This window comes from Podarcis raffonei, chromosome 12 (assembly GCF_027172205.1).
Source record: "Podarcis raffonei isolate rPodRaf1 chromosome 12, rPodRaf1.pri, whole genome shotgun sequence".
NCBI classification, from domain to species: Eukaryota; Metazoa; Chordata; class Lepidosauria; order Squamata; family Lacertidae; genus Podarcis; species Podarcis raffonei.
Genome location: NC_070613.1, coordinates 55,783,570 through 55,807,837, shown reverse-complemented (window position 1 = coordinate 55,807,837; position 24,268 = coordinate 55,783,570). Strand labels below are relative to the sequence as shown.

Sequence of the window (24,268 nt, the reverse complement as noted above, 5' to 3'; positions counted from 1 at the left end):
ATTAGACAGCCATTGCTATAGTAACCTTGAGCAATGGGGTGCACACTGTTGCTAGGCAATGAAATGCCGTTGGCTCATGGTAACGCTCAAGTCTATTGAAATCAATAGGGTCAGCGTCTAGCCCTCTTGCAGGACAGCCAGATTATTATTATTTATTATTTTAAAGGAAAGGAACAAAGGTGCTTGTGCAGCTTCTCCCGAGAGAGCTAATACTGTAGTTCCTCTCTATGAGTGAGTCAAAGAAAACCGAGCGACCTTAGGAAGGAGGGGATGCTGGGAAATGAGGGGCTGGTAGGAGGCAATTAGTAATACTAATGAGTCAGGATAAAGAAGTCTGGCCATTCAAAGTTTACCCCTGCTTTGTCAAAAACCTGACAGGGTAGAGGTTCATTTTTCAAAGCGCTGATATGCCCTAGATAGCAACTTAGGAGATCTCTATGAGCTTGTAACGGCAGGTGTTTGGCAACAACATGGGAAGAATGAAACCGTGTTGGGGATTATTTGAGAATTCACAAGGGAAAATTATCATGAACACATACCACCTATCACCTGCTTGCTGCTCCTTCAAGGATGTTAAGTTTTTTAAAAAAACTTTTTAACCTTGAACATGCACACCTGAAACTTTTTATGTATAAACTGAAAAAACCAGTACCACAGTATTTCAACCATAGGAGATATATTGGCTAGCAAGCCAGTGTTGCTCATCACATTTGCACAAGATGGGAAAATGCAATATTTGTGTAATGTGTGAAGCAGCTTCTATTTGTGGTGTTTAAAGAGACAGATTCTGGGAATTCTCAATCTTTCACATAGTTTTAAGTAAAGGGAAATGGCTTATATAAAGATCTTCATGATTTAGTGCAGTTCTCTGAAAATTTCAAGTTTAATAGGCATTCTGCTCACATTCCAATGATATTATGACTCCAACTGCAGAATGGAGACCTTTGTGATCATTTGTAGCCAACATTGCACTTTGTATATCGTAGACTTATGTGTAAAGAAATCCTACCAATCCTGGCTTTCTATTCTGCCTGATTTAAGTTTTTTTTGTGTAAGCCAGCAGCTCGCATATATCATCAGAATCTGGCCCAATAAATTTGTTCTGGTTACAATAATGTTTTTTAACAACAAATACATTATTGTAACCAGATTCTGACATGTATTACAATATAGGCAGTCAAAGGAGTAAAAATTCACTCATTCCATCACAAGGATGAGAAGATTTTGTTGTTTGAATATATGTGCAGGTGGCGGTATTGATGTTGTTACAAAAAGGACTTTCTTGAGATTTATAAAGTTCAGAGGATCGTTACAGAGTCCATTTCCTTATAATGAGAGAGTGCTAGAGACATGTTTTTGAACAACCAGATGTGCAAATATGCGAGCAGAACATTTGGGGAGCAGGCAGACTCTTGTAAGCAGAGAGAGCACAACAGCTAATCCTGGATCACATTGCCATAGAATGACATTTATGAGCCCCTGTAGCTCTGCTATTTAGGGACGCAGGTGGCGCTGTGGGTAAAAGCCTCAGCGCCTAGGGCTTGCCGATCGAAAGGTCGGCGGTTCGAATCCCCGCGGCGGGGTGCGCTCCCGTTGCTCGGTCCCAGCGCCTGCCAACCTAGCAGTTCGAAAGCACCCCCGGGTGCAAGTAGATAAATAGGGACCGCTTACTGGTGGGAAGGTAAACGGTGTTTCCGTGTGCTGCACTGGCTCGCCAGATGCAGCTTTGTCACGCTGGCCACGTGACCCGGAAGTGTCTCCGGACAGCGCTGGCCCCCGGCCTCTTGAGTGAGATGGGCGCACAACCCCAGAGTCTGTCAAGACTGGCCCGTACGGGCAGGGGTACATTTACCTTTACCTTTTAGCTCTGCTATGGCTGTTTCCAGTTTAGCTAACTCCTATTTAGTTCCCAGCTCAGTCTGATAATCTCTCTACCCAACTAGCACCAAATTGTTCCTCTGTCTTTTCCACTATCTGGAAGTTGTGACGTCACAAAGGCATGAGATGGATTTCCATTTACTAAGGACCATTATTTTCTCTTGTTTTTCACCAGATGCCGGGTTATTCAAAACAATATAGCAATAGGTCCGCTGACAATAATCAAGACAGCCAACCTTGTTACAACACAAGTGACATTTCTGTGGCTATATTAAGTGTTGGCAATAGGGAATCCAAATGAGCAGTTGGAAACCCCTGGGGCTTCTCATCTGACTCCTAGCATAAACTTTCATCCCAATGAATTGCTCCCCCTGCGCCATTATTGCACACATCAGGCAAAAGGCTTTTTAGGGAGCAGCGCAAGACATCTTCTTGAGACCCTGGGAAAATGCTGACAGTCAAAGTGAAGGCAGCACTTGGCTAAATGGGAGCTATTTGGCTGACATAGTAGAAGGCAATTCTAATTGGGGGGTTTCCATTGGCTGCTTATGCAGAAAAGAACTTGGTTGCAAAAGGATACAATTCAGACGATCTTTTCAGGTATATTAGAAAATGGAAACAGGTTGTGCGCTTCAGTGCTGTGTGTGGTTTTCTTTCCCCCAGGAAAAGGAGTGTTGTTCCAGACCTAGGCTGGATATAATCCAGCCATTTCCTGAATCTTGTGAAGAAATCTCCTCTGATGCTCTAACTGTGAGGCGCTTCCAAGAAAATGAATGCCGTGATTATTGTTTGGGTGAGAAATTTGCAGTAGTCTGGCCATTATTTTATACGTTATTTTGATTATCAATTTGCGTTCAGCTCCAGGATTCCATTGTTCTGCGAAGCACAAGAAGCTAAGCGTGGAATTAGAGCATTGCTCCGGTTGTCAGGGTCGGCACATCCAAATGTTACAGTGTTTATCGTGGATGATTTCAGCAAGAGCCTTGGAATTGGTCGCATGGCAGTACTCTGAAAGTGATCCCATGTATTCTTAGTTCTTCTAATGGAGCAGTACATTTGTTCCTGATCTCTTAACTAGTCCCTTAAGAGAGATCAGCAAGTGTTTGCAGAGGTCCATTGTCAATGAGTGCTTTCTGTTTGTTTCGTTTAGGGTTGTTGCTGGGTTTATTTTGGGTAATGCACATGGGTGAATTTAAGAAATACTGAGATGCAACATTAATTTACTCAAGCAAAAGGCAATCCAGAACACCTGCTTTCAAAGAGGTCAAAGCTTTTACTAAGTGGTGAAATGGGTAAAATTGTTCCTGTGTCTCTTGCAGAATATTCAGAGGGTGAATCACTGTTTTATATCATCAGTCCAAGAGATGTTGTTGTGGCCAAAGAACGTGACCAGGATGACCATATTGAATGGCTCTTGGAAAAGAAGAAATATGAAGTAACTTTTGCACTTTTCTCTTTAAATTATTGTCAGTGTCAATGAGTAGGCCTCGCTGAATGTCTTGTTTTCTGTTTTATGACTTCTTAAATATAGCTCAAGTTTTTTACAGGAATTATTCCTGTGTTAATTAGAAAAACCCAACAGGTTTAGGTGACAGGATGGTGCCTTATCCATCCACAGCTCATTGCTGTGCATTTGCCATAGTCTTGTAGGCTAGGAGTTTGTCCCATTGAATTCAGTAGGACGTATTTATAAGCAGACATGTATATGATTGCACCATAAGCAACATATGTGAGAACAGCATCTTTTTATTCCTGAATTGTACTATTTGTGTCCTCTTTATTTTTTTCTGCCCTTTAAAGTGTTCCCCCCCTCTCTGTGGTGTTTCACAACAATTAGAATTAGCAGCATTTCCTTAAAAATATATAGGTTGATTGCCTTAAAAGAATGAAACTGTCCACCAGATGTATGACTGGAGAATTTCTCTCTCTCTCTCTCTCTCTCTCTCTCTCTCTCTCTCTCTCTGTGTGTGTGTGTGTGTGTGTGTGTGAAAAAGAGAGAGAGAGAGAGACTAAAATCAGAGTGATTTGGGAATTACTTTCACTTGCTTATCAGAACAGACCAATAGTCTGTTGTCCTAGAGAAATCCTCTATATACATGAGAGTGACCCCATTAAATTCAGTGGGACTTACTTCTAAATAGACCTGCATTGGATTAGGAGTTCTAATTTGAGATAACCATGGTGAAAATGGAGGCAGGGTGATCTCTGTTCCAGTTTAGTTCACTTTTGCTTCTGGCTCCACCCATCAGGCCCCAGCAGGAAAAAAGATTGCATACCCTGGTCTAAGGCTTAACAGTTGTCCAAAAGTGCTGATGCAGTGGTTGCAAGCAGTCAAAATGAAGTATGAAAATTAAAGTTAATTTCCTGATTTTGCATACTTTTTTTTCAGTTTCTAATCCTCTTAAGTTTATTTGGCTGCATAATACAGCACTTTTAGCTCAGAATTCCAGCTTGTGCATTAGGAGTTGTTGGGGCTCATCAAGCTATCTGTTAGGCTTTACATTTATCAAAGAAAAGGAACCTGAAAAATATATGTGATAAACACTTTATGCAACATTTAAGTATTCAGTTGCTTTTAAGACTGGGTTCCCCAGGAAAACGTGGTAGTTTCTAACACAGGTTTTTGTTATGAAGTCTGTGAACTCTCTTATGCTGTGAATAACTACAGTACAAGTAAATAAAGGGATCAAACACATGCTTCTGTTCCCGGTTTGTTATAGTCTCATTTGCGTTTCACTCTGAAAACGTTCAAGTGGGTTAATTCTTCCCAAGGTGTATATGCAAGTTGGTCCACGTTGAACGTCATTATGCACGAAGCACTGTTTCATTGGATTGGAAAGGCTTTCAGGCATATTCCACAGAAAGCCCTTTGTTTAATAGTCAGGGAATAGCTTGTGTTGTAACCCACATTAAGCTTTCACTTTTCATTTTGGGTAGCAAGAAGGTAGCTCTATTTCTGCACACAGGAGATGCCAGCTCAGTGGATAAGCCACAAATTAAACTTAATGAAAAATCATTCTCTTACTGGTGGTGGATTTATTCTTTGTCTTTTAGTTGAGCACTCAGAAAACAAATCAAGGTACTTTTTTTGACAGGTGTCTTTACAGCAGAGGCTTTTTTGCTAGGAAATTAACTTCTGTGATTGTACCTCATACGGTGCCATCCTCCCGAAATTTGATCTTGATGCACTAATGTGGAGTGAATCCAGATGGAACCCAAGATTTTTTCTCCCCTTTCTTTTTAACAATTGCTTTTGTTTGAGTATGAATTCAAAGCTGTTCATTCGACCATGACATTAAACGTTCTAGTGCTTTCAAACACAAGGCACAAGAAACAAAGCCACACTTTTCCAGATTTCTCTACAGAAGTTTTGAATACTTGACTCGGGTGTCATCTCTGCTTGTATTTATATAGGAGGCTTTGATGGCAGCTGAGATCAGCCAGAAGACCATGAAAAAACACAAGATTCAGGTAAGTCTGCAAACTGGATTTGAATTCTTTAAAGAAAAAGGAGGAACACAAAAGGCTCCTGACCTTTCAGAAATAAATTAATGGTTTCTCTCTGCGCTAAGCGAGGCCGAAGGTTACATGTATGGGTGTTTTGTGTCTAGTTCCCCCCGCCCCATTCCATTTGTAACATCTAGTAGCACTTAACTTGCCCCCTGATGTCAAAGTGCCCCACGTTTCTCTTCCCTCTGGGCTGTGGGGCTGTGGTAGGGAAATACCAGTATCGGGATGCAGATAAATTGCATATGTCACGGTGGGAGAGGGTGAATCTAGACACATTATTGTTGTTTGTCATAACACCTGGTTTGGCCCAGGAACAGATCATAGTCACTGCCCAGTTAACCTTATTACATACAGTGGTACCTCGGGTTACATACGCTTCAGGTTACATACGCTTCAGGTTACAGACTCCGCTAACCTAGAAATAGTACCTCGGGTTAAGAACTTTGCTTCAAGATGAGAACAGAAATTGTGCAGCAGTGGCGCAGCAGCAGCAGGAGGCTCCATTAGCTAAAGTGGTACTTCAGGTTAAGAACAGTTTCAGGTTAAGAACGGACCTCAAGAACGAATTAAGTACTTAACCCGAGGTACCACTGTACACTGTTTATCTTAGTGACACACTCAGCCACTTTAATTTGCCACTCTAAACCTAAGGGCATCCCAAGCGGAGTTTGGCTATGGAGTGCATGACTCAGTCCCAGGGTCATAAAGAAGAACATGCTTCTAAGCCTATGCAAACGCAACAGAAACGAAAACTTCGCCACTTGGCCAATGTGTCTGTTCTGTGTGTGAAATTAGTTTCTAGGTCAGGATTTTGCTTTGAGCCTTGTAACTCTTTTACCCTTTCCTCTGGGATTGAGAGAGAGAATGAGAGAGAGTTTTGGCTGCTGTTCGCCACCTTTTGCCCGCCTCAACTTCATGATCAGAGCTCTGGGCATTCAGGGTCCCACGCATTCCATATTCACAAGGCTACCGTAATTTCTGTGCTTATATTTGTATTTTATGTTTTTCCCCATTATAAATTAAAGTTAAATGTTTCTCAGACTTTCAGTGAAGCAAGTACTGGAACAGAAATACTGTTGTTGTTTTTAAAAAGAAACCCAGTTTGCACTACTTTTAACTACCTGGATGTTTGTATCATGCTGCAGAAATGTGAAGTAATGTGTTAAGAACAAAAACATTTTTTCTAAGCATACTAGAAAGTTGCAAACTAGTAAAATGGAAAATGATATTAGTATAGAAATTTAATAAATAGTAATGATTATCCAAAGGAGGAATAGTGGCATTTAGTCCAATATGATCAGATGTTGGACAGGGATTGCTCTCCAGATGTTGTGGTTTCCTCCAGACATTACTAGATTACATCGGCTTCTCCTGATTTAAGACGGTTCAGAAAGCAGAATGGAATGTTATCTTAGTAACCAAGAGTAAGGAACCTGTGGCCCTGCAGATGTCGTTGCGCCAACTTCCCTCATCCCTGGTCATGGAGACTGGGGATCATGGCATGTGGAGCCCAGTTACACCTGGGGGACCACAGTTTCCACATCCCTGTTATATAAGCATTCATGAACAATAACACTTCATGGTTTAGACCAGCCTTTCTCAACCTTGAGTCCCCACCATCCCTGACCACTGGTCCTGCTACCTAGGAATGATGGGAGTTGTAGTCCAGCAACTTTGTGAAAGGCTGGTGTGGACTGATCCTCTCTATTAATGCGCTACACCTCTGCAAGTCTTTCTTTCTTTCTTTCTTTCTTTCTTTCTTTCTTTCTTTCTTTCTTTCTTCTGAGTCACTTTCCCAACATAGGAGAATTATTACCCAAGAGCTGGGAGGGACAGGAAGATAATAGAAACAAGACCAAGAAGAATATCATCTGATTTGCGCCTATATTTAAAACCTGTAAATTCAAAATTTTTTAAAATGCTCTTTATAGTAAGCCCTTTGATGATTCACAAACAAGCATATTTGTTACCAAGGAACTAGAAACCCTGAAAAAATACATGCTGGTATTTGATCTAAAGTCACTTGAATACAAATGCCAGACACTTGGCTGTGGAAGGATGTGTGCAATTCTTAGATGTACTTTTAGCTAATTGGATTTTATTTTCACCCCAGGATATAGGTTTGGCCTACATAAACCATCTGATGGAAATTGGAGAGTATGACCTGGCAGCACGGTAATATGTTTAGCTTGAATGCATATGGGTACAATTGTGTGCACCTCTGTGATTGTGTACACTGTTTGTGTGTGCAAGCTGTACACATGGCTGGTAATATTATCTGGATTATTCTGAAACGTTACATGTTTGCTTACCCAGATGAATGTTAGCATGCTTTTGATGTAGGTGACAATGACTGAGGTTTAATGCACATAATCTCCTACTTAGGGGGGCTCCCAATTTTGTTTTGTTTTTGCTCTTTGGGCTCCCTCCTTGTGCTGAATAGTTCCGAGGTTAAGTGCCCAAGAATTGTTGGAGCTCCGTGTACCTTCAGCAGGCTGCAGGAGCCCTTGTGCATGTTGGGCTCTGGATTATGGTCACCAACTTTATGTTCTGAACAGTGACCTAAGCCAGAATTAGAAGCAATACAATAAAGGATCCCAAATAATTTGGAAGTTGTTACACAAATGGTGCTGCTGTGCATAGATGGAAGATGCTTTAGAAGTGGCAACCTGATTTATGAGCCTCTTCTCCCTTCTATATACCAGAAAATGCCAGAAAATACTTGGCAAGAACACAGATCTCTGGGAATTTGAAGTGCACAGGTTTAAAGAAATTGGACAACTTAAGGTATGTAGAGTCATATATTTTCCGTGGAATTTCTCTGGCTGGTTATGTCAGTTCATAGAGTCGCCTGCCAGGATTATATGCATGTGGCGAAGTGTGACTGAACGCACTTCTTCACCATGCGCATAAGCTAATGCCTGGCTAGTGTGAGCATTATACCTTTTAAAGCATTGGAATATAGGCTTTTCCACATTTTCCCCCACCCCGTTTTCCATGAAAGAACGTTCACATTCCTAGCACATGTGCCACATGTTATCTTGCCCACATGGGAGGTTTGTGTGTATCTGCATAGTCCTCCAACATGTATACAAAATCCCTTCCTAAGTGAGTGTGTGAGCAGAGTTAAGAAATAGCATCATGTAACTTTTGATTCCAAAACATAACAGATTGGTATTCGTTGCCACACGGAAAGCTTGGCACAATATGCTGCAAAACTGTTCCTGAAGTTTAAAATGCAGCAAGATGCACAGTTTTCCGGATCTTGTACAATATGTTACGTGTTAGTAGTAGTGACTAACAGCCAAACCGCACCCCCTCCCAGGTTGAAGTTTACCCCTTTTCCTTCCTCGCAGAGTTGTATTTGTTCACAAAAGCCCTTGCTTAGAAGAAGAGAGCAGAGACGGTCTCTGTGACCTTGTGACTCACTTCTTTTGCGCATCCTTTGACTCATTAGTAACAGCACCAAGAAATAATTACGTTTCAGGCAAACAGATGGCTGTTCTGTTGTGCACTACAAAAGATAGGAGGGAGAGGGAAGAATTCTGCCACTTTCTGTGCCTTGCTAGCATAGCAAACCAAGTAATCTAATGGAGCATGTTTGTTAGCAAGCTTTTAAGTTAATAAATTGCCCGTGGCATACAGCTAAAGGACTGTCACTTCCAGAGCAGTAGAAAGCATTTATGCACATGCCCTTTAATAACATATACACATTTTCTTTCCGAGTTTTATGCTTTCCTATTCAAAGTCAATGAGCCAAAAGGGGCATATTATTAAGATCTCGCAGCAGGTGGCCCCTTGCTGCCTTTTGAGCTGTTAAATTCTGTTCAGGAGTGTGGAGGTGTTGCAACATTGCGGCTTGTCTTGTAGCATCTGCCTTCCTATGGAATTAAAGAGACAACAGCACTACTTGCAGGTTTTTAGAGGTTTGGTGTGTACTTTGCCACATTGGAAGATAACCTCTCAAGTCCGTTTGCCTCTATTTCGCTTCAATAAGGGTCTTCAGAATGTGTATAGGTAAAATTGTGATGTGCTGCTTTCACCATCACCACTCCCTCCTGAATTTATTTCCTGCCTGGATGTGAATGTCTTGAGCAGATGTCTCCACTTATGCCATCCAGCAGACTGTAAAATTTAGAAAATATTCGCAGGCTTTCCAAAAAGCCTCTCTGTTAAATTACTGCCTTTCTAAACAGGTGGTTGTTTTCACCTTTCTGAAAGCAGATCACAGAAAGATAGGAGATGCTGTGCAATAAAGCTCCTCTCTTGTAAGCTGCAATGTTAACATCTGCTGCTCTTATCCCTCTTGCAGTGATTCTAATCTACCTTGAGCCACTATGGTTCCGTGGTGACGTAGTCAACAAGTGCTAGAATCTGTCATGTGCATCCAGTTTAATCACATAACAGGGTCCTCAAAATGTGACTGGGCTGCAAGTTAGTTTGCTCCTGCTGCTAATTTTTTTCTTTCTTTCTTTTTTTTTACTTGGATCACTTAAAAGCCCCTGAAAAAAAGAGTTATATCTGGTTATTGGCCCCTTCCATGCTGCTTTGGAAATGCATTCTGTCTCAGAATATAGTTGGGCTCAGTTTTGGACAAAAGATACTATTTGCTTTCTTTTACCCTCTTAAGCATCACTTTTTTTCCTGGCCAAAATCCCTCCCCAGCAACTGTACAAGGGCCCATTCATAGGCGTGGAAACAAGGAGTCATGTGCCCTATTCTAGGTTTGTTCTCCGGGATAATCGCTTCCCTTACTAGAGATGAGCTCAGTTTCCTTAAGGAAAAAACCCAAAATGCCTTAGGACTTCAATCAAGCCTACCCTCTTTTCCTCCCCCCCCCCATTTAAATGCAACCCCATTTACCTGAATGTGTTAGGTGTTCTTTGGACCAATTGGGATAAATTTTATTGCACAGCTCTTTCAAAATTGCCACCGGTATAATTTTTCACTACTTCTGTTGAGAACGCTCTCAGAATGTCTTGATGCTGGTAGCATTTTACCGCATTCTAGTTTTCCATAGCAATTTGAGGAGTCACACACGCACTTACAAAATTTTGTTCTCCCTCAAATGCAAGGCTTGAGCCTCTTTTGTTCCGTTTCCTCTCATAGGCGATTAGCCGCTATTTGCCAAGACGGGATTCAGTCCTGAAGCCTTTTATCTATGAAATGGTCCTGCATGAATTTCTGGAGAGCGACTATGAGGTACCACATTATCTCTCTTGAATGCCATTGACAGGGAAGAGCAGCTAGCAGCGCAGTGGTAAAGCAGAGATTGGGGTGACGCATAGCAGCTGTCACAAAGATACATGGCTGTCACACAACCAACAGTGAGCGTCAGCACTGTGAGCCAGGCAAGGATCTTGTAAGGACACAGCAGACAGTATAATTTCATGTGGCCAGCAGCTGCCACTCTGCTTCCTGGTATAGCACAATGGTGCGGTTCACAGCTGCTGCTCTTGTTACATTCACCCAGAGTCCTTGATGCCGTCACAGCTATGTATATCCTACGTAGAGTACCCTTAAAGCAGTGTAAGATCAGCGGGCTGCATTCAGCCAATGAAGAATTTCTCCCTTGAAAAACTGACAGTGACCCATCCCACATGACACTAAGCAAGGAGAAAAACCTTTGCAGTCTGGATGCTGGCAAGAGCTCTTGCATGGTCCATCCTTCCCACTTGATGCAGTACCACTTGCACTCTAAGGCAATATACAAATGCAAGAGCGCCGTTTATTGGTTCCTTCATATGCAACCATGTAAAAATCCCAGAGCAGTTTATGTCATAAAACCTTGAAATGCGAAAGAATCCACTCAACATATTCAATTTGAATTCTGCACCAGTCTTCAGCAACCTCATTCCCTCCAGATATTGTTGGCCTGCAACTCCCATCAGCCTTTGCTGGCTGGTGCTGATGGGAGTTGTAGGCCAACAGTGTGTGCAGGGAGGGCACCACGTTGCCAAAGGCTGCCGTACGGTATTATCCGGTATACAGAAGAATACTGCAAAACATAGGAGTGTTCAGGAAGCTGTTTGACCGCAGGCTGGAATAGGCAACAGTTTATATAAATTTGTTGAGTTATCTGTTTTACTAAATGAAAAACGGCTGTGTTGCATTTGTGCCGCAAACAGCACAATAGTCTCCAAAGTACTTGCAGGTTAACTTCAGCAGTGATAAGTGAAAACAAAGGGAACTGTAAAATGAGCAAATAAATGCATGAATAATCAATGACCTGCTCTTCCATGGTCTTGGGAGTGTATTATCTTATAACTATTCTGGGAGAATTGAAATAAGCAGAATATTACTTTCTTCCTCTGTTCAATTATTCTAAAGTGTGACAATTTAGTTCCACTTCGTTATTCATAACAGTAAAGGTAACATCTCCATACTCTCTGGGTTCTATATTTGAAAAATGTCAAATGTCTTGGTAATTTAAGCGCCCCAGAATAGAGGGGGTGGGGAATGGAAAACACTTTCGTTTGTTCAATAGCAGGCTCTCCTTTATATATTTCTGCACATAAATCACCTTGGGTCAATACAACCAAACACTTACTAAAGGTAGCTTACCAGAGGGTGAAGGGAACCACTTCGTGATCCAGATAGATAGATCTCGCCCAACTTGTGAGGTGAACAGAGTTTTATAGCACTTCAGCACTTGAAATCCCGAGAAACAGGGAGTGGTATAGCTATTCTCACCACTTGGGAAGATCTTCAACTTTTAAGGCAATGGCTTTGCTTTTTTAAAAGTTTGTATGCATGGGTTGATGAATGATGACTGATTTTTTTTTTACATTTCAAGGGTTTTGCAACATTAATTAAGGAGTGGCCTGGGAACCTTTATAACAACGCAATCATTGTCCAAGCAGTGGTGGACCATCTGAAGAAAGATCCACAGAACAGGACTTTGCTGAAAACGCTTGCAGAGTTGTAAGTCTATAATGTGTTTGAATGGCTGCCCTGAGAGATTGTTTCACTGTTTCTGTTCTTTAAAGAACTGAGCATGTTTAACTACAGTTCCCTTCCTTGGATCGCCAGGGTTTTACACATTTATCTCTACAGAGAATTAGTTTGTACTTCTCCCACCCCTTGTTTCACAGTGGCTGGGCAGGTTTGCATCCTTTTCAGTGTGTGTGATCTGTTGCACTAGGGAAAGCAGAACAGAATGTGTCATAAGGAAGCCATTTTTAAAATTGAAATTAGCCTTGGTGTGTATTACTCAAGGGGTATTTTGCAAGGTACGGGAGGGACAGAGCGTCAGACTGGGGCACCCAGAAATCAGAACCTTCTGCACCTTCCTTCCTGTGTCGCTGGAGTTCTTCACCCCTTGCAAACGAGGGTAGGTGCTGCTGTATGGGGCACCCCATGGGCATGAACACTGGCATGTATCCTGCCAATCAGCTCATACCAGAACCCATGAAGCCCTAACATTCATGCCAGCTCTTTGCTGAGCACCTTGTCATTGGCAGAACCTGCCTCATCCATCCATCCCTCCTTCCTTGCCAACCTTCTTCACAACCTAAGCACCACTCCCTCTGAGATCGCATCCTCAGCCTTTTGCATCTTCGCCTATTTTCAATGGAGCCGGACACTGAGCGATGGAATCAGTGGGAGAACCCTCTTGCTTTATTTTGTTTTTACACATGGAAGCATGGTTTCATTCTCTCCCCTTTCTGAGTATCTCTGCCAGTCCTCAGGCCAAGTGCAGTCACTTGACAGTCGCCTCTCACGTTGGCCTGGCTCACACATTTTGGTAAGCCAAACTGTGGCTTACTGGGACCACATGAACATTTGGGCTCCCAGAGAGAAGCTTGCTGCCATTTTGCTCTTGGCCAGCCTTTTTCACTCCCGTACTGTAATAATAATAATAATAATAATAATAATAATAATAATAATAATAATTTCTTATTTGTACCCCGCCCATCTGGCTGGGTTTCCCCAGCCACTCTGGGTGGCTTCCACATAAACCAAAAATACACTAAAATGTCACACATTAAAAACTTCCTTGAACAGGGCTGCCTTAAGATGTCTTCTGAATGTCAGGTAGTTGTTTATCGCTTTGACATCTGGTGGGAGGGTGTTCCACAGGGCGGGTGCCACTACCAAGAAGGCCCTCTGCCTAGTTCCCTGTAGCTTTGCTTCTCGCAATGAGGGAACCGCCAGAAGGCCCTCGGCGCTGGACCTCAGCGTCCGGGCAGAACGATGGGGGTGGAGACGCTCCTTCAGGTATACTGGTATACTGTACTGAGCTAAGCCAAGGTTTGACTCTGCGTGTCATCCCAACCCAGTCTTGTAGCTAAGCTTTCTCCTTGCCGACCATGAGCTGCAGCCCAGATTTATTTGCATGGTTCCAGGAAGCCATAGTTTGGTTTACTGTGACGTATGAACCAGGCCATCGTGTCCCCACCCCACCCCCACCCAAAAGAAGGCCTTTATAAGGATATCTCAGTGAAGGGAAATACACCCCTACAAATATCCCTGTGTTGAAGTGCAATTCTTCACCGTTTGTGTGAAGCTTGTGGCAACCTCTGAAATGTTTCTTAATGAGAAGATGGGCCCTGGGTTATGGGTCATTGGTGTCCAGTACACAAGAACAATGAAGAACTGAGAATTGCATCCAATTACTTTTCTAATACATATATATATAAGGAAGAAAAGTATTTTCCATTATTCTAAATGATGGCCCAATGTTTAAGCAATTTGTGTCGAGCTTTTAGCAAAACTGTGATTTCCGTGGTGGTGGATGACTTTTTCAAAAGGCCCACATCTAGGTCATAACGTATGATCCTCTTTTTCAGGTACACCTATGACCAACGCTACGGAAAGGCCCTTGAAATTTATCTCACACTGAGACATAAAGATGTTTTCCAGCTGATCCACAAACACAATCTTTTCAGCTCCATCAGGGACAAAATTGTTCTGCTAATGGAGTTTGATTCAGAGGTATGATGGCTTTAAAGTGGTGGGGTGTTTTTTATATACTCTTGGCTGTAAGAATTTTAGCAGATAGGAAAAAATATTATTTAACCAAGTGAACTTCATATTTTGGATAAACTGATGTGTGAGAATGTCGACACCAAATGGCTGAATTGGTTATATTTTCACAAAAAACTTTTTACAGTGAGTTTGTTTCTACCCTAATGCTTTTGGGGGGAAAACCTTTATTGTTTGACATTAAGGAAAAGAAGATAGTCATATAACCTTGGGGAAATCATATTTTGTGTTATTTGCATCCATAAATCTAGGTGGAAGAGCCAAATATAAACAGCAGGAATCCAGACATTGAGAAATTTGAAATAGGTCCTTTTTGAAGATCCCTATAACCTTTTTCCCAAAATATGTCACTTAATGAACCAAAGTGCTAATTGTTTGAAGAAACAGTTTTAATTTAGCACACATCACACATGCAGTGTAGATATTCTCGCCATTTCCCCAATTTTCTGTTGGCTAATCTGCTTGTGAAAGCTCTCCATTCTTTAACCTGTGTTCAAAAAACAAAGTTGTGTGCCTGGAAAAAAATCCTCTTTGCTTTCGATCAGTTGACCAAAAACTCTCAAGTGTTGGAAAAGCTTTGGGCAGGGAGCGTCAGGGGCACTGAGCATTGGAACCTGCATTCATTTATGTGACAGCAGCTGTTTCTCAAGTCTTAAGGCAGATGTAAGCATTTAAAATAGGACCAACTCTGGCAGTATCTAGATGTTGTAGACTACAACTCCCATCACTGTTTCCTGGTTGAGCCATTCACTTCTCACTGCAGTGAAAAAAGCACTGCAATAATGAGTGTGCACATCTGCAGCCCCCCTTCCTAAGGGTGAACATAGGCTTGAGGAGGCCTTGGGATGAAAGCCACTAAATATTGCGTTTAATAGGAGTTTACACAGAGAATTTGCATTGCTATGGCTTTCACCTTTAATACGTGTTCTGTATGCCTATATAGATCCAGCACATGTGGCACTCTTCCACTGCCAGCCAAATTCCGGAAAGCATTTTGCATTCTCATCAAGCACCATCTGTCTTCGCTGGCTGTGGAAGCCCCACATACGCCGGGGCTTGTAGCCATATTGTAATACAACCAGCAAGCATCTTGTTCTTCCGCCAACAGTCCTGCTGTCTCTTTCCCAACACACACGATAAACTGCATAGCAATTTTTGTTTTTCATAAGACAGAGGAAGTTTGTTCAAAATCTATATGTACATATAACCATGTTAAATTGTGATTTTACATATCTCTTATCTGCCGTGAACATTTTGTTTGTTTTAGAAAGCAGTTGACATGCTTTTGGATAATGAAGACAAGATCTCTGTGAGTACAACCATTTCGCTATGTTTTGGCTGGCTACTTCCTGTCCCTCTCTCTGAGCAAGAGATTTGGCCCAGAAGCCAACTTTTTTATCATTTTATCATATCTCTTTTTCGTTTTAGATTGATAAAGTGGTGGAAGAATTAAAAAACAGGCCTGAATTGCAGCATGTGGTAAGTGGCAGTTTAAGGTGTCCATGCAGATTTCAACAGGTGTGTTCCTGGTGCAATCAGAGGCATGAACTGATAAATATTTATCCTCAATGGCAACTGAACAGGTCTCCAACTTCCAACAGAAGGGTTGCACTCGGTGTGGGGAAGAATGCTTTCATAACTGACACTCAAAAGACGCTGGTTGTGGGGAGACATTCCATTAGTCACATCAGTAAGGAACCACACTGAGTAAAATAAATGGTTTGCCCACAAAATCTGTGCTCGCTAGGCCCTCTATAGCAGGGCAGCCCAACTTTTCATACCAAGTGGGCTGCAAGAGTACTTGGATGCAGAACCGACAGGACACCCTTGTCAGGAAGCACAAGGTCATGTGACTCATGCTGCCTTCCCAAAACAGGATAAGTGAGGCACCGGGCTTTGGGAAGGAGGCGTGAGGCTCTGGCAGAGTCCTAGAGCCCTTCCTCCCTCTTCTCAAAGCTGGGAAAGTTTAATTAGGCTTTGGGAAGGAGGTTAGAGGGCTCTAGGACCCTGTCCTAGGGACGTGGGTGGCGCTGTGGGTAAAACCTCAGTGCCTAGGACTTGCTGATCGTAAGGTCGGCGGTTCGAATCCCCGCGGCGGGGTGAGCTCCCGTCATTCGGTCCCAGCTCCTGCCCACCTAGCAGTTCGAAAGCACCCCTAAGTGCAAGTAGATAAATAGGTACCGCTTTATAGCGGGAAGGTAAACAGCGTTTCCGTGTGCGGCGCTGGTGCTGGCTCGCCAGTTGCAGCTTTGTCACGCTGGCCATGTGACCCAGAAGTGTCTTTGGACAGCGCTGGCTCCCGGCCTCTTGAGCGAGATGAGCGTGCAACCCTAGAGTCTGTCACGACTGGCCCGTACGGGCAGGGGTACCTTTAGGACCCTGTCAGAGCCTCTCTCCTACTTCCCAAATCCCAGCACCTCTCTAACCTGGCTTTGGGAAGGCAGCGCAAGAGTTGTGGGGGCCTGGGGGTCAAATGTTGCCGAGGGCAGCCAAAAAAAAAGGCCTTGAGGGCCGAATGCGGCTCCTGGGCTGCATGTTGGACCACCCTGCTCTGTAGTAAAACAGCTGTCCCTGCTCCCAAGAGATATAAGATTTATCACTGTATGAATCCAAAACACTTCAGGACTAGCCTAGCAAAAAGACTCTCTCCTTCCCTGTGTGTGTTCTGTTATAGCCCCCAAGATATACCAAGGACACACCTGTGCATCAGCAGCAGATGTTAAGGCATCACTGTTGCAAAGTGAAATATTTTCGGAGGCTGCTCCTTCCCAGCCTCTGGATATAGTCAGCCACATCCTAGCCTGAGCGCCTTTCAAGAGTATTATAAGACCTACCACATAAGCTGTCTTTTGTGGCTTAGGACCACGGGGCAAGCAAGATCATTTGCATGGTACCAGACCCAGGTTTGCTGAGATAATCAGGGTACGAAGCCCTTCCTGGACCAGGAGTGGAGGGCGAGAGGCGTGTTTAACTATCCTCCACTGATTCTCCCTTTCAAATGCCAACCGCTCCCATCTCCTCTGGCCATTGGCTGTGCTGGCTGGGGGCTGATGGGAGTTGGAGGCCAGACACCTCTTGAATCCAGCGTGCAAGCTGCATTTGCAGCTAGATTTCAGAGGAATAAAGTAGTGCCTGGAGTGAGGTTATTTGTGAAAAGAATTGCTAGGGCTGGGGAAAGTTGAGCAGCTCTTTCCCACATTGGATAATTTGATGCAATCTCCCCCCCTCCACAAACACACCATCACTTCATTCCCCATGTTGATATCAGTCAACAATGCCAGAGGGGTCTGTAACACCTGGACGCAATAGTATTTTACTCCGTTTCCTTGGGTCAGGTGTTAAGATTAGTCTGGAGCGCCTGTTTGGTCCTATGGCCATATCATGGATGTTTCTGTTTTTTCGTTCTTCGGGTTGATTTTGTAGTACTTGCACAAGCTGTTCAAGAGAGACCATCACAAAGGACAAAAGTATCATGAGAAACAGATCAGTCTGTATGCTGAATATGACCGGCCAAATTTACTTCCGTTTCTCAGAGACAGCACTCATTGCCCTTTAGAAAAGGTGAGGAAAAATCCTTTAAATGTATCTTTTCCCCCTCTCTATTTTCTGTGATAAATATTAAAGCTGTTGGTTATTTAGCAGTGGGTTTGGGGGAGTTCTTTTTCTCATTTTCTTTTCCTTCTTCTTTTTCCAATTGCAAGGTTCCCCCATCCCACCCACCCATGTCTTTGTCACATTTTAGTTGATCTCAACAAAACTGTTACCAACTTTGGCTTTTCAGTTTGCAATTGTGACCTGACTTATTCTGGCTACTCTGTGTGTTATGCTGCCATCTGCTGGAAATCATGAAAACCACATTGGTTTAGATCTTGACTTTAAGTACCATGATGACTCAGACATGTTTTTCATCCTGTTCTTAATTTAAATATTATTTGAGGTTTTTAATATTTAATCCCCCCCCCCCGATTTTTGTTCACTCCGCCAGATGTTTTTGTTACAATTATGACTGAGGCTTGGTGTTTGTTGTGTGAGCGTGGAATGAAATGTTGATGAAATGCAGGAATTTATCTGTCTGGGCAAGGGACATGTTTATTATTGTTGGGACAACCCAGGAGCCTCTCCCCAAGTCAGACCATTGGTCTTTCCTGTTCAGTATTGTCTACATGCGGTGTTTCTCAAACCCTGGCTCTCCAGCTGCTGTTGGACTACAACTCCCATCATCCTTAGCTATCAGGACTAGTGGTCAGGGATGATGGGAACTGTAGTCCAGAAACATCTGGGGACCCAAGTTTGAGAATCACAATGCCTGGCAGTTGTTCTGCAGGCCTTCAGGCAGGGGACAGTCTGGAGATGGCAGGGATTGAACCTGCGGCCTTTCAGCATGCAGAACAATAGCTCTGCCACTGAGCTATAGCCCCGGTAATTAATCACATAGGCATGCAGCCCCTTTGCCCAAGAAGCTCATACATGGTGGCCATCCCATTCCATTTCCACAGCAGCCTCTTGAGGCATACAAGGGATAGAGAGCGTCTGGTTAAATTATGCTGCACAGACTAGCATTAAATTGTGGGGTGTCAGATTTCCTTTCCACATTTAGGAAGGCAAGCATTAGCTTCTGTACATGGAGGTTGATAAAAAAAATTCAGAAGATTCTGTAGTTACGAGATATACTTTAGAAAACCTTTATTTGGGGAGTAATTCATGACTTATATGCTTGTTTCATTCTTTGGTAGTGTTGTTCTTTAAGAAACTCAAGCAGATGTTGGCTGTAATTACTTTTCTTTTATTCTTAGTCCATATTTTTATAAATATTCACCGTTTCTGTTACATGAGTTATGTGCCTTTATAGAAAAGTACTTTGGGAGCCCTGGTGATATTTTTCGGCTGTTATTCCACTGGACTCGGTGCGACTTATTTCTGAGTAGACGGGTACAGGGGCTGTGCTGCTAATTTACGGCAGAGACAGGCTGGTTGATAACTTAAGTTGTGGTCATATTAATTTTCTCCTTTTGAAATCCCAGGCTCTTGAAATCTGTCAACAAAGAAACTTTGTAGAAGAGACAGTTTATCTTTTGAGTAAGTAGCTGCATTTTGATTAATAGCAATGACCTGGTGGTTTTGTTTTTATTAAAAGGTGACATCCTCAACTCAGTATTTCCAGGGCCAGGTTCTTACATTGTATCCCTGCTGATCCTAAAAGCTCATGACCAGGCAAGGTGTCTTAACTGCCCCCCCAACCCCTGAGATATTAAAGCCAATATTATGATCCCATACTGGTGTAAGCTCCAGGTACCATCTATCAACCCAGACATAAAAGTCCTGGTTTTGAAAAATGCAGATTCTTAAGCCTGTGGCAGATCTCTGCATGGAAGGATGTTGAGATTCCTGCATTGCAGGGGGTTGGACTTAATAATAATAATAATAATAATAATAATAATAATAATAATTTGTTTTATTTATACGCAGCCCTCCCCCCTCCCTGGCCAGAGCCGGGCTCAGGGTGGCTAACACCAGTACAATTACAATAAAAACTTAATAGGGAGGGGGAAAACAATTTAAAATACAGGTTAAAAAACAATTTAAAATGCAGCCTCATTTTAAAAGTAGCCCATAGATCAAAATCATAAGGGGAGGGAAACATAAGGGTCAGACTGAGTCCAAACCAAAGGCCAGCGGAACATCTCTGTCTTGCAGGCCCTGCGGAAAGATGTCAAGTCCTGCAGGGCCCTGGTCTCTTGTGGCAGAGCGTTCCACCAAGTCGGGGCCAGTGCTGAAAAGGCCCTGACCCTAGTTGAGATGACTCTTGGGGATCCTTTCTAACCCTTCAATTTCATGATTCCGTGTCAGATTGTCACAGCCACCAGTGCCATGTATGTGCCGGTCCTTGCTGCTCAATGATGGCCATGGCTGTTAAGGAGATGCTGCTGAGCATGACCTTGTCTGGGGTCCTTTTGTCCTGCAGGGCAGTTCAGGTTAAAACCTTGCAGGGGCACATCTGATTCTGAAATGGCCTGTGCTGTGCCATGTTAGTGCGTACTGAGCTTCCCAGCTCAACCCTAGGCATGTTTTCTTGAGTCCCATTGACTTCAGTGGGGCTTATTTCCCAGTACATCTGTATAGGATTGCAACCTTCCAAATCAAATCAAATTTTATTAAACGGTCACAGACCAGATTAACTCGTACAGCTAGTCAGCAAAGTATAACACTGGAAAAAACAAAGGACAATTTCAATACAGATTAGGCCATAACAGCAATTTAAAATTAGACAGCATAAATAAAATTAAGTATTTGCAACCTTAGTCTGTTCTCCCCACCCCCAAAAAGTCTGGCTTTAGTTGTAGGATAACCTGCATCTCTGGACACAATCACAGATGTAGCTCAGTTCAGCAAGCAACTATTAAGACATACAAAGGACCCATGTATTTCAATGGGATTGAAGTATATTGCTTTAATTTAATTAATTTAATTTAATTTATCATTTGTGTTATTAAAATATAAGCCGGAAGTGAAAAAGGTTTTAGACAATATAACAGAGGATGTTGTTTCCCCTTAACCCTGAGGCTTAACTTAGCTTGGTGGCGGTAGGCTGTTCTTTCACAATTCCTGGTTTCCTTTGTCATTTTAGGCAGAATGGGCAATAGTCGAAGTGCTCTGAAGATGATCATGGAGGAATTATATGATGTGGATAAGGCTATTGAATTTGCTAAGGAGCAAGATGATGCAGAACTGTGGGAAGATCTCATCTTGTATTCCATTGACAAACCACGTAAGCAAAGTAGTTCCTGCTCAGTTAATTTACTGTGTGTGTGTGTGTGTGTGTGAGAGAGAGAGAGAGAGAGAGAGAGAGAGAGAGAGAGATTTTAATTAAGTGTGAGGCAGTGAAAGAATATAATTTATCCCTCTACAGAAGAAAAACAGTGTAGTCAGATTGATTTGGGATTAATGCCAGCTTGCATGGGGCAGAAGTCTGAAATTGCAACGTAATAATTGGAGTATTACAACGTACTGAGGGAGGAAATGTCCTGGCATCCTGCAGCATCTGGCACTGATAAGCATAAGTAATTACATTATTCCACAGCTGCTGGCACATGTGCTGTTGGCCGACAAATTGGATGAATTGCTAGCATGTTTTTCTATCTCTGCATCTTCACTGCAAAGGTCTTCAAAAGTTGTACTTTATGTGATTATTACACATCTTTATATTTCTTGAAATAAGTATTGTTTTAAATGAAAAGGCAAAAAAGATGGAATAGTCCTGCCATGGGCACCTGTCCGCAGGTGTGATGCCTTGGCTGAGCTGCTGTGATGGAATGGCATTGTAATCATCAAGAGTGTTCACAAACAGTCCAGCTACTGTGAGGAACATGAAAGGTCATTGCGGCTGGGGGGGCGAGGCAGTGAATTCACCCCACAGCATGTAGAAACAGAAGGACCTGTGTGAAGGCAGATGGAAGCTGAGAAGAAAGAGGTGTTTTATGAAAAAGTGGATGAGGAGGAAAGCTAAGCGACAGGATCTAGACAGGATCGCTGAAGGTGGAAGCAGAGGAGCCGTGGACTGAGAAATAGTGATCTGGAGGAATCAAAGATGATGTAGAAGAAAGTGGATACTTATAAAAAGGGAGACGGGGGGGGGGCATCACAAGGAAAGAGGCAATGGCAATGCTGGAAAGTGTGAAGATCAGGTGGTGTGTGAAATGCAGAGCCCTGTGTGAATTTAGAGATGTAGCATGGAAAGGTCTGATGGAAAGAGGAGGCAGGAAGGTTGTCAACATCATTGTCGGCCACAAAGATAATACACAAGTAAAATGAGGCCCTGTTACTGATGTTTGTAGACCCAAGGAATAGTTCAGTAGAATATCTCAAGCTTATTGCAGCTTGTTTATATGGTATGCAACCTTTATTTCTATACGTAACTTTATAAAATGTAAATTTGAAAACTAGGCCTCTTGCTAGTGACATCTCTCCCACTTTAGATGTGCCAGCATACTGTTTTCTTTTTCTTTTCTTTTTTTAGAGAGCAGTACATGCAGTTAAGAGACTAAGTTTCAGATTAACTCCCCCTTTGTGTTTCTACAGCTTTTATTACCGGCTTGTTAAATAACATTGGGACCCACGTTGACCCCATCCTCCTGATCCACCGCATTAAGGAAGGCATGGAGATTCCAAACCTGAGAGATTCGCTGGTAAAAATTCTTCAGGATTATAACTTACAGGTAACTGTTACTGCTTTTCAGTGTCCATTCTTCTCATTCCACCACCAGGAATGAATAATAGAGGGAGATCAGTAATTTTAAAGGAACAGAATACTGGTAAAAGAATAATCATGCTATGAAGGCTTCTTGTGCAGTAATGCTGAACAGTTACTACCATTTTTAAATAACAACAACAACAACAACAACAACAACAACAACAACAACAACAATTTTTTATTTATACCCCGCCCATCTGGCTGGGTTTCCCCAGCCACTCTGGGCGGCTTCCAACAAAGATGAAAAATATATTAAAAGGTCACACATTGAAAACTTCCCTGAACAGGGCTGCCTTCGGATGTCTTCTAAATGTCAGGTAGTTGTTTATCGCTTTGACACCTGGTGGGAGGGCGTTCCACAGGGCGGGTGCCACTACTGAGAAGGCCCTCTGCCTGGTTCCCTGTAGCTTTGCTTCTGCAATGAGGGAACTGCCAGAAGGCCCTCGGCGCTGGATCTCAGCATCCAGGCAGAATGATGGGGTTGGAGATGCTCCTTCAGGTATACTGGATGCTGATGATGTTACTACTTTTGTGACATAACCATTCTCATAACACCACCTCACAAAAACTTTCTGTGGCCTCCCAGTTTAGAGGTCCAGTACTGTGGCTGAGGTAGTGACTTTGTGAACTCAAGACAGAGCTACTTTCCCCACCTAAGTCAAAGGTCAGCCCCACTACTGAAGGATATCCCCATCTCTTCTCAACCACTTGACAGCAGGATGGGGACCAAGTCTGTGCAGCTGCTGTTTTGTAGTTGATGGCAGCACAAGTGGATTATGTCCCATGCTTGGGTGGGGCATCAATGGATCTCAGCACTGCCCCCCTCCCCCCGCTTCTTAATCTTTAATTCCAGGGCATTGGGGAATTTCCTTCCTCGCCACAATCCTCCTGAAAATGGTCTATTTTATTTAGAATGCTCATCCTACTCTGTAAATCCACAAGTCTCTCAAAGTGGCTTTGAGCAACACAGTCGCATTCAAAAAGACTTGCACCTATGTTCAAAGGAACACGGCACTGGTTTTTTTCAGGACCCCCCCCCCCAGTCATTCTTGATATTCCCTTCTGATGGAAGGTAGCAGGCCTTCTGACGATTTCTGAGGTGAGTTGGACAGAGCAGCTGAAACTCACACAGGTCTCCCCTTACAATACACCTGTGCTACCCCTGATGTATGCTCGCATGCCAGGTTTCTTCCACACTCTTTAGGGGCTGTTACTTGCATTATGCAGCAGCAAATGCATTGCCACATGTCCAAGAAGCTTCCTTATACCAGGTCCATCTAGCCCAGCAACTTCCCAGAATCTCTGGCTGCCCCTGATTCCTTTTAACTGGCGACGCCAGGGATTGAACCCGGGAGGTTTTGTGCAGCGAGGAGCCAAGGCTAGTTAGGGCTCCCAGTTTGTGTACAGTGGTACCTCGGGTTTAGTACTTAATTCGTTCCAGAGGTCCGTTCTTAACCTGAAACTGTTCTTAACCTGAAGCACCACTTTAGCTAATGGGGCCTCCCGCTGCCACCGCACGATTTCTGTTCTCATCCTGAAGCAAAGTTCTTAACCCGAGATACTATTTCTGGGTTAGCGGAATCTGTAACCTGAAGCGTATGTAACCCGAGGTACCACTGTATCTGTATAGTATACTAATTTGTC

At 43.0% G+C, this 24,268-nt stretch overlaps 1 protein-coding gene across 1 annotated transcript in view; it reads left to right on the top strand.

Moving 5' to 3' along the window:
* VPS41 (VPS41 subunit of HOPS complex) overlaps positions 1-24,268 on the top strand; it is a 110,752-nt gene that overhangs the window by 74,000 nt on the left and 12,484 nt on the right. The window contains exons 12-25 of the mRNA XM_053359612.1: positions 2,542-2,671; positions 3,198-3,313; positions 5,293-5,349; positions 7,502-7,563; positions 8,094-8,175; positions 10,498-10,590; positions 12,185-12,312; positions 14,181-14,325; positions 15,644-15,685; positions 15,805-15,855; positions 17,800-17,937; positions 19,398-19,452; positions 21,002-21,142; positions 22,453-22,589. Of these exons, the coding sequence (XP_053215587.1) occupies positions 2,542-2,671; positions 3,198-3,313; positions 5,293-5,349; positions 7,502-7,563; positions 8,094-8,175; positions 10,498-10,590; positions 12,185-12,312; positions 14,181-14,325; positions 15,644-15,685; positions 15,805-15,855; positions 17,800-17,937; positions 19,398-19,452; positions 21,002-21,142; positions 22,453-22,589 (1,377 nt within the window). The remainder of the gene's footprint in view (positions 1-2,541; positions 2,672-3,197; positions 3,314-5,292; positions 5,350-7,501; positions 7,564-8,093; positions 8,176-10,497; positions 10,591-12,184; positions 12,313-14,180; positions 14,326-15,643; positions 15,686-15,804; positions 15,856-17,799; positions 17,938-19,397; positions 19,453-21,001; positions 21,143-22,452; positions 22,590-24,268) is intronic.